The 13455-nt window shown below is 42.0% G+C and overlaps 1 protein-coding gene across 1 annotated transcript; it reads right to left on the bottom strand.

Annotated features, from left to right (window-relative positions):
• Positions 1-833: 833 nt before the first annotated feature.
• pgm1 (phosphoglucomutase 1) lies at positions 834-13117 on the bottom strand. Its single transcript, XM_046050360.1, has 11 exons — positions 12792-13117; positions 10918-11080; positions 10573-10716; positions 6227-6352; positions 5672-5862; positions 4859-5013; positions 4621-4736; positions 4374-4509; positions 3005-3188; positions 2410-2544; positions 834-1501 (listed from the first exon to the last, which is right to left on the bottom strand). The coding sequence occupies exons 1-11, from the start codon at positions 13035-13037 to the stop codon at positions 1412-1414; spliced, it is 1686 nt and encodes a 561-aa protein (XP_045906316.1). The 5' UTR covers positions 13038-13117; the 3' UTR covers positions 834-1411.
• Positions 13118-13455: the final 338 nt, after the last annotated feature.

The raw sequence follows: 13455 nt of genomic DNA, 5'->3' as shown, positions 1-13455 counted from the left end.
GTTCCAGCTCAGGATCTTTTAGTATTTACCATGTGTTTTGAGGAGGGGGAGGGGCGGGGTCAATGCAAACACGTCGGGCTGATTGTGTTGGTCAGTATGAATGACACTGACATACATGACAGAAATTGGGGGGAAATGTGCCATCTGTGATTGCGGCCAATTTTCCTGTTTCGTGTTCAGAAACATGTAGTGTTCCCTTTGCTGTGTGGGTGCACCTGATTTTCTACCCTCACTCCTATTAACTAAATTGTGGCCAATTTACTTCCAGATATGGTAGTTGTGTGGGGAAAAAGTTGACACCAATCCAGTACCTGTGAAGTCTCAAAGTCTCTAAGCCATGTCAAACATCATGTGTTTCAGCTCTCATCTGTTTGTCTTTAGATATGGCCTGTGGGATCCCCTGACCTCTTGACACTTTATAACTCAAATCGTTAATCAGGATTACAGTGACTATCTCATTACACAAGATGACTTGTGAGGGAGGGAGAGAAGTCATCACTTTATGCTTCTCTGCTTGCCTCAGGAATGTCTTTGGAGAGGCATTGACTTTTTCGAAGCACTTTATTCTTCTGGATGCTTGTCCTACGACTTGGCTCACTTGCCGCAGGACAGGATCTGTGCGATAATCTGGAATAATTTCCCATCTGAAAATAAGTCGGCTAAGGCAATGACAGCAGGCTGGTAAAGCACCAGCTGGTTTCTTGCAGGAAAGGTACAGATCTATGACTACTTGGGAATATTGTTTATGTCTATGACAGACATCTGCATATGAATAAAATGCATTAAGTATTGTGCAACCAGAAATTAAAAAGACATAAAACTGACCACAGTACTTCTTTTAGGTAAGGTTATTTTATTAATGGTGGATGTGTTGGTTCTCAAGGGTTTAGCTGTGGGTCATGGTTCATGTTGTGAGGATATTGTGGTGGTTTTGGAGTACAGAGACAGGGAAAGGCACCATGTCATTAAGGTAAAAGTGGAGGGAGAGGGGTGAGGTTGCCCCAAATTGCTGATTTACGGTCAGTTTGGCACTTTCTCTATTCTAGTTCAGTAACAGATCTGGACAATAACATAGATATACATGATTCCAGATGATTCCACACTCCATTTAGGTTTTCAGTCAAATTTTGAATCTTTAAATTTTGTTTTCCATACATCACATTAAATGCTGCTGCTGTGACAAAAACTCACTTGTTCGCTTTACAACATGCTTTTTTGTTTTTTTTAAATCAAGAGCTCCTCATGTATTTTCTTGTATTCAACCTGCATGTTGAGTCTCAGGTTTTGTCCAGCTCTGTTTCTAAGAGGGCCAGGAACTGAAGCCAAGACAGCATTCAAGGGCAGCATCACCAACCGAGAGACCGGAGGTATCCTGTTGCTGAGGGTGAGTGGAGGCAGTGTGGCAGAGGAATCATGTGATCACAGTGGGACCAGTGCGTCCAGTCCTCTCGTGTAGTTGGGAGACCTTCAGGGAAATATCTACCAGGGGGGCCAGCATCACCTGCACAAAGAGAGAACACAAACACACAGAACATATGACTTCTTGTCTTATATTGTCTGCAGGAGTTGAAATGTTTAACTAAGGGCCCTATTTATTACACTATTACACTTAAAAGGAATAGCTGTATAAATAGCAATTTAATGTAGTAAGTAGAAATGCTTCCTCTTTCCTTCAAAACCTGCTATATATATATATATATATATATATATATATATATATATATATATGCTTTTGGTGTGCAAATCAAACTTACCCAAAGTCAACCAACTGAACCATTAACCCACTGGCCATTTATCTGTCAAGTTAAGATTCAGGCAGCATGTTTCTGCTTATCTGATCTTTCATGGTGTGTAAGCACTGAAGAAGATAAAAAGCTTGAGTAGAATCTTTACTCACTTGTCTCACTTTGTTGTTCTACATCACCTCGCTGTCCACACCAGTCAAAACGACTTTATGGAGTGTCTAGTTGGAACTCGCACTCTTTATTTTTCCCCTGTGCTATATTTCCCTCTCTTCAAACTGGCCCTGATAAGCTGCCATAACTCAAAACTTGGCTAAAGATCTCTGTCATCTCCCATGTTGAATACAAGTGCTGGAACTCATTTTTTGGAGAGCTCCACCCTGTGTAAGCTGGCTGTCCTGCAAGTTACAGATCATTTTGACCAGCATGGAGGGTTTTGAGACCCATGGGAGCTAACCTTTGACTGCTGTAACCTAGGTGGGGTGACAGACTATTTTCAAATCCTTTCTTTTCTTTATCTGTGATATTTCAAATACAAAAATATTTCCGGAGAAAAGAAAAACTGTTGCTGGTTCCATGAATGTCTATTTTCCTATCTGTTGACTTTGTTGTCTAGTCTTTCCCTCACTGGATCTAGCTGGCTGGAAGTAGTCCGTGTTGTCCTGACCTGTGGATCCTGGTAAATCTTCTGGGGGTCCTTCTCATAGCTGTCTATGTAGAGCCTGATGGTTGCTCCCGCGCTGCCAGTACCGCTGAGTCGGAAAATAATCCTGGAACCATCAGAGAAGATGATCCTGAGGCCCTGAGAGGGTGAGAGAGAAACAGAAAGACAGGGAAGAGATTATTAAAAATGAAAATGTACATGAACAATAAACTGGAAAACATGTGGAGGGAGAATGTATGAGGTCAACAACAGTTGCATGTTGACAGTTATTTATTGTCCATAATCTCTTAGATTAAGCGAATTAGTTTAATACAATTAATTTACAATTTTAAACACAATGGTATCGCTTCAAAATATTAAGGTTATATACACAAACACACACACACACACACACACACACACACACAGTGCAGATTCATAGTGTGACTTCCTCCACTAGCTGAAATAAAGTGAACGGAACAAACATCCCTCAAATATTAGCTTTAGCACAACTTTTCAAAATAGCACTAACAGATTTTCACCTAAGTAATGGACTAGATCCAATGATAGATGGAAAACAGAATCCAATTTTAATTGGCCCGGCCTTGCAGCCTCTCACCTGGTTTTTGGACACACTTCCGTCCACAGGATCTGTGTACGCAAAGTTGTCAGAGACAGCCACCTCATAAGTCTTGTCACCCGATGAGAACTTCTTTCCTACGAAGGATGGGTCAAACATTGCGGTCTCCAGATCCTTGACCATCTTGTTGGCAGCATCTGAGTCAACCTCCTCATAGTCATACCTGGATGTGAAGTTGGGACTTAGACACCAGATTGTATTTTTGCATCAACTAACTGCCACCAGACAACTGGTGATGTGGTGGTGGTGGTGGTGATTTTTGGTCGTAAGATAATTGCTTTAAAGCAGGAGTGCGTGACTTATATATAAATGTAACATCCGTTAAATTCAAGCCCTTGCCAAACGAGTTCACACAATACTAATAAAGCCTATCACCACCAGGTAAATCTCTCTGTAGTCGCACTATGCCAGAGTTTTTAAATCTGGTGTCTATGGTGACCTTCCCACACACCGGAAATGATGTGTTTACGTCAACAAGCAATGAATTGTTTGCCAACCCAGAGCCATGTAGAGAACTCCAGGTCCCACCACTGCTGTAAAAAACATTCCACTGGAGAGATTTTCATTTTTGAGGATTGTTACGCAACTCTCTCTCTAAGTGGCTCTGGAGCAACTGTAGTGATAGAGCAGACTACAGAAACCACGAAGTCAGAGCCTATGGCGGAAAAACCTGAAGTGTGCAAGAAAAGTTTCTGATGCTCCAGATAAAAAAGAAATTCTGCGTTCAGAGGAAGGACTATAGTCAAAATCAGAAAACAATTTATGGCAAGGACATACACTGATAGCCATTGGTGTAGCTTTTCCTCAGGAGAGCGCTGAAAGAGAAGGGACTGAGGGCAGACACTGATGTTTCGCTACTCCTCTTGTACAGGCTGGTATTTGTAAAATATTTGGAGTAGGCTGTGTTGCTATTGCATTTACCCTACATAAATAATGGATTATTGTCTTGGAACTGTGGAAATTCCTCTGTATTTTTGTAACTATCTCTTAACATAAGCCTAGGGTGAGCTCACCTGTAGGCACATGTCATGAAGATACATCAACAGTGTGTGTGTATTTGCAAAATTGGAAACAATTTGATATAAAATTTTGATTTGGTTAAGATAATCACAGGAAAACCTGTAACTTCTAAATAAAAAAACACTATTTGAATTGACTGTCCCTAGGCTTTGATGTACTGCAGTTCTCTTATTTACCACTAGAATGTGCCAAAGTATCATATGAGCAGTATATACATAACCAAACAAAGTCCTGGCACCAACAATGAAAACATTCTTACCACTGGCAACATAAAATACTCCTCTCAAACTTACATTTCATAAACCATTCTACAGAGATCATTCCTGACCTGGTGAAAAAGTTCCTGCCAAACTTCTGCCAGTGATCCTTCATGATCTCCTCCACGCTCTGTTTCCTGGTGGCTAAGATTGACAACCATGCAAGCACCGCCCACAAGCCGTCCTTCTCACGGATATGATCTGAGCCTGGTTGGTTAGCAGAGGCAGGAAGGAGGGGATAAGTGTTTGAGTGAATGGGGTGGCACCGCTTTCATTTACTGGACTTCTGCCTACATAAATATGATGACATTCACTCACCTGTGCCGAAGCTCTCCTCTCCGCACAGTGAAAGTTTGCCAGCATCCATCAGGTTCCCAAAGAATTTCCAGCCAGTTGGAGTCTCGTACAGCTGCATCTGCAGAGCTTTAGCCACACTGGAACAGATTGGCACACAATAAAACGCATAAGAAAAAATTGATCTGTAATTTATGGGATTTCAGCACTTTTACCCAAGAAGGAAAACTTTAGATTAGCTGTTATGTTGTGTGGTTTTTACTTGTCCAGGGCTCCACTGGTGGGCATACTGCGGGCCAGTCCTTTGACACCAGTCTTCTTGAAGTACGGGATGCTGGTAATGTTGGCAGCGATGACAGCCACCGAGTCTGAGGGGTTCACGAAAAAGCCGTGTTTACCCAGCACCATGTTACGGTCCTGTAGATAGGAATACAAGGGTCAACAGTCACAAATAGCAGACAGGATTTGTGAAGAATTAGTTGTAACTGGTTAATTGGCAACAGGAAACTTTAGTAACAGCTCTAATGAGGTTTTCTTGTGGGTTCCTTTTGAACATGTTTTACACCTGACTCCATCAATTGGTAACTCAAAAACTAAAACCATTTTGGTACAAATATTTCTTACGTCTCATTATGAGTTTTGAAGTTACCAGAAGGAAAAACTGAAAAATATGGCTTAATGATTTCAGCATATTTTATCACCAATGCTGTTAGTTATTAAACTTTGGTCTGTTCCTTTCACGAAACATTAGAAAAGTGTCAGGGGGGAAGCTAGAGAAAAACAGCTAACTAAAAACATTCACTGTCCTCATTAAATGCTGTGCCAAAGTCAAAATGAGTTCAATTCAGTCTCACCCCAGGACCCAGGCCCATTATTTTGGTTACGGACTCTGACTCTCTATTAAAATTAAAAACTTAATAGACTGGAGTTTATTAAGTTTATATATGTGAGCTAACGTCATGGATTCAAATACAGTTCAAGAACGTCACAACTCTGCTCTCACCTCTCCCCAATATATAATATGTCTAATCAAACAGCTGTAAAATCATTTTCCCAGAAAAAAAAAATGACTTACACCATCACCATCAAAGGCAGCTCCAACGTCATAGTCTCCTCCTTTCATGGCGTTGACTAGGTCGGCAGCGTAGGTCAAGTTGGGGTCAGGGTGGTGGCCCCCAAAGTCCTCCTGGGGGATACAATTGACTGCTGAGTTGGCAGGAGAACCGAGCTCTTCACAGACTATCTTCTTCACATAAGGACCAACCACTGGAAGGAGAGAGAGTCTTTAAAATTAACCAAAACACTTTACCATAGGTGTGCAGGGAGTGTACTCCTCTAGAATATTGCTTAGCACTAAAGAATAAACTACTATGCTACTCATTTAAATGTGATAAAAGACCTAATTTGTATAATAATTATTGCTTTAAATATATGGTATTTGGCACAGAGCCACATACCGTATAAAGGTGCTCACTGTGTAAAGGTGTCTCATGAAACTATCTAATTTATTTTAATTTAGGGAGCAAGATTCCACCATCTGAATTTTAGGTCCAGAGCCTTCTTTAAGCAGGTCTTCACAATCTATTTTGCCAGTCACAAAATTCTTCAGTTGTGCTGTGCAGTTTCCTACCTCCATGCATAGCATCTAGGCGGACTTTAATGTGATTGGCTCCAGAGAGAAGCTCCTTCAGTGCAGCAAAGTCAAAGATGCCCCTTAGCATCTCAGCATAATCCTCCACTGAGTCCACAATCTCCACTGAGACAAATAAACAGGAAAAACAGACCACAGTTAAGAGCAGTAGATGTCAAGATAAAGACTTTCATTACACAGTGGTCACACAAGTCACCAACTGCATTCATTATTTCAGATGACAAAATCATGTTTAAAGGGGCAATATGGAGTTTTCAGCAGCCACTAGTGGTGCAGTTTTAAGATTGCAACCAGGCGTGTGCTAGTATGTACGGTGGCTCGTAGGTTTCAGGCCTAATACAAAAGCCACAACACGAATACAAACGCCACAACACGAACACAAAAGCCACAACACGATTACAAAAGCCACAACACAAATTCAAAAACCACAACACGAATACAAAAGCCACGACACAAATACAAAAACCACAACGGAAACACAAACGCCACAACACAAATACAAAAAGCCACAACACAAAAGGCCACAACGGAAGTTGACAACAAGAGACGCTTAGTAACAGTGGATTACTCTCCGCGGAACACAGCTATACAGTAGTACATCGGCAGTATAGCCGTCCCACATTCAGGAGGTCCGGGTTCGAATTGTAGAAAGAACAATCTTTTTCAGGTGACTTTTTCCACATAATAGTGTCTGCCAAATTAGTAAATGTAGGCCTACATGGAAGAAGAACTTCTTATCCGTTTGATAAATAAGTAATACTTCTGTTCTGGTCAAATAATATACAGTGGGATTTTGTGTGTTTAAACTATAGGCTTGAACTCTTGGGCGAGCATAATCTGAAACACAACCACTTTCATACAGAGATCCCACAACAAATCCGGAAACACCATGTTTATTGTGGGTTAATGCATCCCTCATGGCCTGATTATTGAGTACCCGTACCAGTATTTCACAATGGCAACGAGGATATTAAGAATTCCACTGCGTGAAAGGATTTGAAATGGGGACGGTACACTGGTCGTACGAAAAAAAAGGCGTGTTTTTGTGAAGGAACCAGGCACGTGCCTATACAAGTTAGCATCGAACAAGCTAACACGGCCATGCAAGTGGGTTGCGTGGATGTATACGAGTCTAAGGAGGATTTAGATTCATATCTGGAGCGTCTGGAGCAGTGGATGTTGGCAAATGATGTCGAGGATGACAAGAAGGTATGAGTGTTTCCTTGATTGGAGCGGACACTTAAAGCTGTTGAAGAATCTAGTATCTCCGACAATGTAGAGTATTATGCAATATGCTGAACTGACCAGAGTGCTGACCACGCATTTTAAGCCAGCATCCGTGGTGATTGCTGAACGCTTTCGTTTTCAGAAATGTAACCAGAAAGAACGGGAATCTGTTTCAGATTATGTTGTGGCTTTGAGGCAGTTGTCATCCACCTGCAATTTTGGACAATATTTGGATGATGCCCTGAGAGATTGATTTGTCAGTTGACTGCAATCTGATGCTGCACAGCGCAGGTTGTTGGCGGAAAATAATCTGACTTTTTCGCAGGCCTGTGACATTGCAGTCTTCATGGAGCTTGCGTATGTATACTCTACCTTAGGCTGGGAAAAAGGATACACAGTGAGTCTGGCACTGGATGACAAGCCCACAACTATGCTGATGGATACTGGGTCAGTGGTGTCTGACACATTTTACAAGGCAAACCTCGCCCGGTTCCCTTTAAAACAAGCTTTCGGATTAAAGTTGAAATCATCCTCAGGCCAAACAACTGCTGGTCGACGGTACATTATGATACCAGTACAGTATGAGACACAGCAAGTCACTCTACCACTGGTCATTGTTAAGGGAAACTGACCTGCTCTGATGGGCCGAAAGTGGCTTAAGAAGTTGCAGTTGAACTGGAAACAGATTTTCACAGTACATCAAGTGGCAACGCAGGTATGGTGGAATCCAGACCTCCAAGAGGTGATTCAGCACCACCAGGTAGTGTTCTCTGAGGACCAATGCTGCATTAAAGAATTCAAAGCAAAAATCCACACAAAACCTGACACTGCACCAATATTCTCCAAACCTCGCCCAGTCCCTTATGCACTCAAGGAATCTGTGGAGAAGGAGCTGGATAGGTTGGAAAGGGTGAAAATGCTTTCAAAGATTGAGAAAAGTGTTTGGGCAGCTCCCATAGTCACCGTGCCCAAAGCGGATAAAACAATCAGGATATGTGGTGATTACAAGGTCAGTGTGAATCAGTGTATCGAAGAGGAGACTTAGCCCATACCTAACACTGAGGATTTGTTTGCTACTTTTGCAGGAGGAACATAATTCAGGAAACTTGACCTCTCTCATGCATACCAACAACTGCAGCTAGACGAAGAGTCCGAGAAATATTTGACCATTAACACACAAAAAAGGCCTGTACAAGTAAGCCTCAGCTATGGGGTTTCCAGTGCTCCTGCAATTTTTCAGTATGTGATGGACCAGATCCTGCAGGGAATGGATCATGGATCTGTATGTTTTTTGGATGACATTCTCATCACTGCTTCTTTGGTGGAGGAGCACTTGAGAAGGCTGGACGAGGTGCTCACATGTCTGGAGAAACATGGCGTCAGAGTGAAACTTTCTAAATGTTACTTTCTTCAGAGCACTTCCTTCAGATTGCTTAAACCGGAACTTGCCAGACATGTTGAAGACCAGCAAGCGGCACAGAAACACCACCACAATCGTGGGGAGTCTGCCTCTTCGCAGTTTTCTGGAAGGAGAGAATGTCCATCCTCGAAATTTCAGGGAAGAAATGGAAAAATGGATTCAGGCAACAGTCCTCAAGAGACTGGGAGATGTCATTTACCTCATTCAGGAGGGACAGAGACAGGAAACAGTTCATGTCCATCACATGTTGCCATGGCGAGAAACTGTTGGGAAATACAAGTTGTTCCCTCCAGTGGCAGAAAATGTGCCATCAGTAAACATGGATTGAGTGGTTCCACTGCTAAGCCCAGCACGCCAGTGAGCCAAAAATCACCCATTGCTGTCACCGAACCAACTGAACAGGCTGTGTAGGTGTATCACCTACAACAAGCAAAAGCCCGCCAGTGAAACGCATGTACCCCAACAGACTTCTAATCTAATCTCTAAAGTGCAGTATGATAAGTTCTTTGTTGATGTAATGATAGACTGTTGATAGACTGCTAAACGAATTTGTTAGGAAGTTAAAGTTCATTTTGTTAAAGACATTTTCACTCAGTAGATTTAGTTTTGGGTCACAGCCTAACTACATTTGAGAATTATTGCTACAAATCTGACAGGGGAGGAGTGTAACAGAGGGGTCTATTTTGCCACCTTGTGGTTAAAGTATGCAAATGCTGTTGTAATGTTACTTTATGGCTGGCCAACGAATACTGGAATTGTCGTCTGACCGAGTTGCTGTACTTCTTGTGGTGGCTAAGTAAAGAACGTGAGTTAACGCATCCCTTATTACAGCCTGATTATTGTGTACCCGCACCAGTATACACACAGTTACAGTAATATTTTTATCAGCTTGAGGTTGAACTAATCCATCGTTACATGATAACATTACATTTACTGCATTTAGCTGACGTGATACCTCGGTATTAGCTCGTCTTTCTTCTATTCTAACTATTATTGTCTTTCACCGGAGGCTCAGCATTCTCAACACAGCTAAATGTATTGAATGATAACCAAACAGTTAGTGATTAGACGATTATAAATTAAATTTTTATAAATAAGATTTTTGCCACATTTTATAACAGTTAGACCGCAGTAAGTAACGTTACTGTAGTGGATGGGTCTTCCTCTGTGTGTTGTCCTGCGCCATTTTGTTGCAGTATTGTATGTTATGTGGGTCCCGTTTGTTGTGTAGAAGTTGTGTACCTGAGTATCGGGAACACAACAATAAATCTAAATTGAACATTATGAAGCAAACAGCAGCAGGTCCGAGCTAATGTAATTTTTTGATGTTCGTGGACTGCATGTCGTTAGCTGCCATGCTGTTGCTGTAGTCGGAGAGAGGCTCAGGAGCACGCACAGGGCTACATCCCGACCCGTAACCTTCACATTAAAGGCAGAATAGTGCCTGTTCCAAGCAACAGAGAAAACCGCCGTGTGCTTCATCTCTAAGTGAGGCTACAGCCCATTGACAAAAAGGCAGTAAAAATTTGATTTATTAATTAAGTGATTTCATTGAAAAACTACATATAGCCCCTTTAAGTCTGTTAACAACAACCCAGACAGCAAAGAAATGAATGAACGGTCATAAATTATTTCTCTTTCAGGTGACATCATGACTCTGATCTTTATGCCATTATACCTGTGAAGGGCTTGAAAGTGTCCACTTCAAAGGTCTGTTTGCTGATTTTGGACAGATCCACTTTCAGCTCTGGGCAGATGTGATACTCCTGCAGGCCTTTGCTGATCTCAAATATTTTGTTTGTGATGCCTTCTGGAGCAGGTCCTGGGGTCAAAGTAAAAGGCTAGTTAGACATGTACTGACAGATATACTATAGACGATGATGTGACCAAAAAACAGAACAGCTTCCTTGAAATAACTCAATGCATATTTTTCCTCAAAACATAGTAGGCAGAGGTCCCTTGGGTCTGTATACTCGTGTGACATATTAAACATACTAGACTGCATAATGCAGTCTCTGCTCACCTCCACTGGAGATGTTGTACTTAATTCCAAAGTCTCCATTGGGGCCTCCAGGGTTGTGGCTGGCTGTGAGGATAATGCCACCCACTGCCTTTATCTTGCGGATCACACAGGAGACTGCTGGGGTGGACATAATGCCATTCTGACCAATCACCAGATGGCCAATCTGCAGGAGGCATAATAATACACAGGGACCCACAGATTAATGTGCCTAGTCACGCATACACGAACAGGTAAAGAGAGCAAATTTAAGCACAGGAAAATGCTGGCTAAATGTTTGGGGACTGTGCGTGAAGGTTTACTGATTTTGATTTAGGCTCTACACATTCTGCTTGGTGTTCTTTCTTTCTTCTTTCCCTCATCCCATTTCTTGATGTGATTGTGTCAAGTAAATCATGGTGCCATTCCTTGTCATTAGTTATGGCTTATCATTAATGACAGCACAAAGCATATCATATCAGTGTTACCTCTGTTGCAGTCTGTGACAGTCTCTAAATCAGCGTGTAAGCTATGATTGAGATACTGACACAATCTCATGTTTACCTACAATAATTATGTCATTGCTACCAATGACATAAAGTAACAGTAAGTGTCGTAAGTAACAGTTAAGGTATAAAGTAGAAATGTCAAGAAAGGTTACATAGTAGTAGAGTAAGTGTATCTTGTATATGACAATTTTTTTTAAATAAATGACACTATCTCAGTCCAGGAATTCATATTTAAACATGCAACGGTTTGCTTTGTGTAAACATATGAATAGAAGTGCCCCTGCCTGTGCACCTTTGGCAATGTCCATTTTTCATTATCGAACATCAACCACTTGTGGAGAAACTGCAAAAGATATCAGACACCTTTGTGCGACTCCAACAAACTGGCATCACTGAGGAACCCTGCAATTATCAGTGGCTGCACAAGAGACAGAGCAGCCATGTCATGCGAAAGAAGGTCATAGATTAAGTCTAGACAGCAACCATCATGTCCTGTCCAAATATGACGAGACTAACGTTACCTTATGCTTGCAACTGTGTGTACTACCGTTGGGATAAGGGCTTATGATACGATTTAAATGTCAAATAAAACGCAAACGTACTATTTATTATTTCCTGCATAGTTTCCCCTCGATGCAGACATATTTGCAGGGCAACGTGAGTGGCTGCACGTTGCACGTCACGCCCCCCGCTTGCCCGATAAAGTCGTAGCAGTAGCATCAGGGGTAAGGCAGCCAAAGGCATCTCACCACAGCTGATTATGAAACAACACAACGTTAGGCTATAATACTTCCTTTTACAACGCTCAACCTTCTATTTACTCATCTATACAAGTGTGAATGACTAAACACAAGTCTTTTCTTTAGAAATCCGCAAAGGAGGTTGAAATCACTGGCGCTAAAGCAAAGAAGTTGCCGTTTAGTGTCAGCATGCAGCGTTAAATGTCAAAGGTAAATAGTTTCATGCACTTCATCCCAAAGATCACCGCGGTCAAGCTGGCATCGGAGACACTGCATGAAAACGCACACGGGTGTTGATGACACCTGTCTTTTTAATATAACCTGAAGGGTCCACGGTGACAGTTAGTGTAACCTGACATGTTATTAATAATGACTTATCGTTAGTGTTAGCAATACTAACTACAATCACTCGACCTGTAGCTAGTAGACACAAAATATAAACCGTGGGTATATAAAAACTGTAACGTTACTTAAGACTAAAGTTTGACAAAACCTGACAGCTGGCTTGACCTTTATTTGCTAGCTGACACTCTATTCAGGAGTCTGTAGGACAGTTTTCTTAGCTAACCTAGCCAGTTAGCTAACGCTGCACACCCACAGGGGTAGCAGCAAAGGTGGAAAACATTTCCTTCTCATACTGATCACTTACCCCGTTGGCAGCAGCAATCTGAACGATCAACTGAATAGCGTCTTTCATGAAAAACCTCCCATCTCCTCCCACCACCACGGTGGCAGCCTGGCGTTCGGCAGGCTCGATGACAGAGATAATGCTCTGGATGAAGTTTTCCGCATAGTGCTGGTTCTGTTGAAACACAGTCACCCTCTTCCTCAGACCGCTCGTCCCGGGCTTCTGGTCCGTGTACGGCTTGGTCTTCACTGTCGTTATTTTCACCATTTTTGACCCCCCAGTGAGCACCCGTGTGGTCCGCAGTCTGGCCCGATGAGGAGGTGACTACAGTGGCAGAGCAGCCACACGTACACACCGGACAGCTCCCTCCTCATAGGACCGCCTTCTCAGTTTAAAGGGCAAGTAGAAACCATGTAGGATTTCTAAACACTCAACAACGTGAAGGTTTGGGAGATAGTTGTCATTTCAGGTATTTTTAATCCATAGGCTACTTGTGTATTATAAATAAATAATTCAATTAGAAATTAACAAATTTGCAGTATTATAACCAAATGGTGCACAGAGCCGTAGCCATGACTTTAGAAATACTAAGGTCATGCCCCTGTAGGCTGGTAGCCCACCCATTCAAATATTTTTTTACTCTGTTTTCCTTGAAAGGGGATAATTATCTGTTGTTTTCCAGTGA

Source organism: Micropterus dolomieu, linkage group LG05 (assembly GCF_021292245.1).
Source record: "Micropterus dolomieu isolate WLL.071019.BEF.003 ecotype Adirondacks linkage group LG05, ASM2129224v1, whole genome shotgun sequence".
NCBI lineage: Eukaryota > Metazoa > Chordata > Actinopteri > Centrarchiformes > Centrarchidae > Micropterus > Micropterus dolomieu.
The sequence above is the reverse complement of the archived record's forward strand: the minus strand, read 5'-3'. Positions and strand labels throughout refer to the sequence as shown.

Bases quoted from the DNA above. Each gene is read 5' to 3' on its own strand.
- pgm1 (XM_046050360.1), bottom strand. From the start codon at position 13,037: ATGGTGAAAATAACGACAGTGAAGACCAAGCCGTACACGGACCAGAAG. The intron at 5,863-6,226 runs GTAGGAAACTGC...CTCTCCTTCCAG, and splicing joins CCTAGATGCTATGCATGGAG to TGGTTGGTCCTTATGTGAAG. The intron at 1,502-2,409 runs GTCAGGACAACA...CTCTTTGTGCAG, and splicing joins AGATTTACCAGGATCCACAG to GTGATGCTGGCCCCCCTGGT.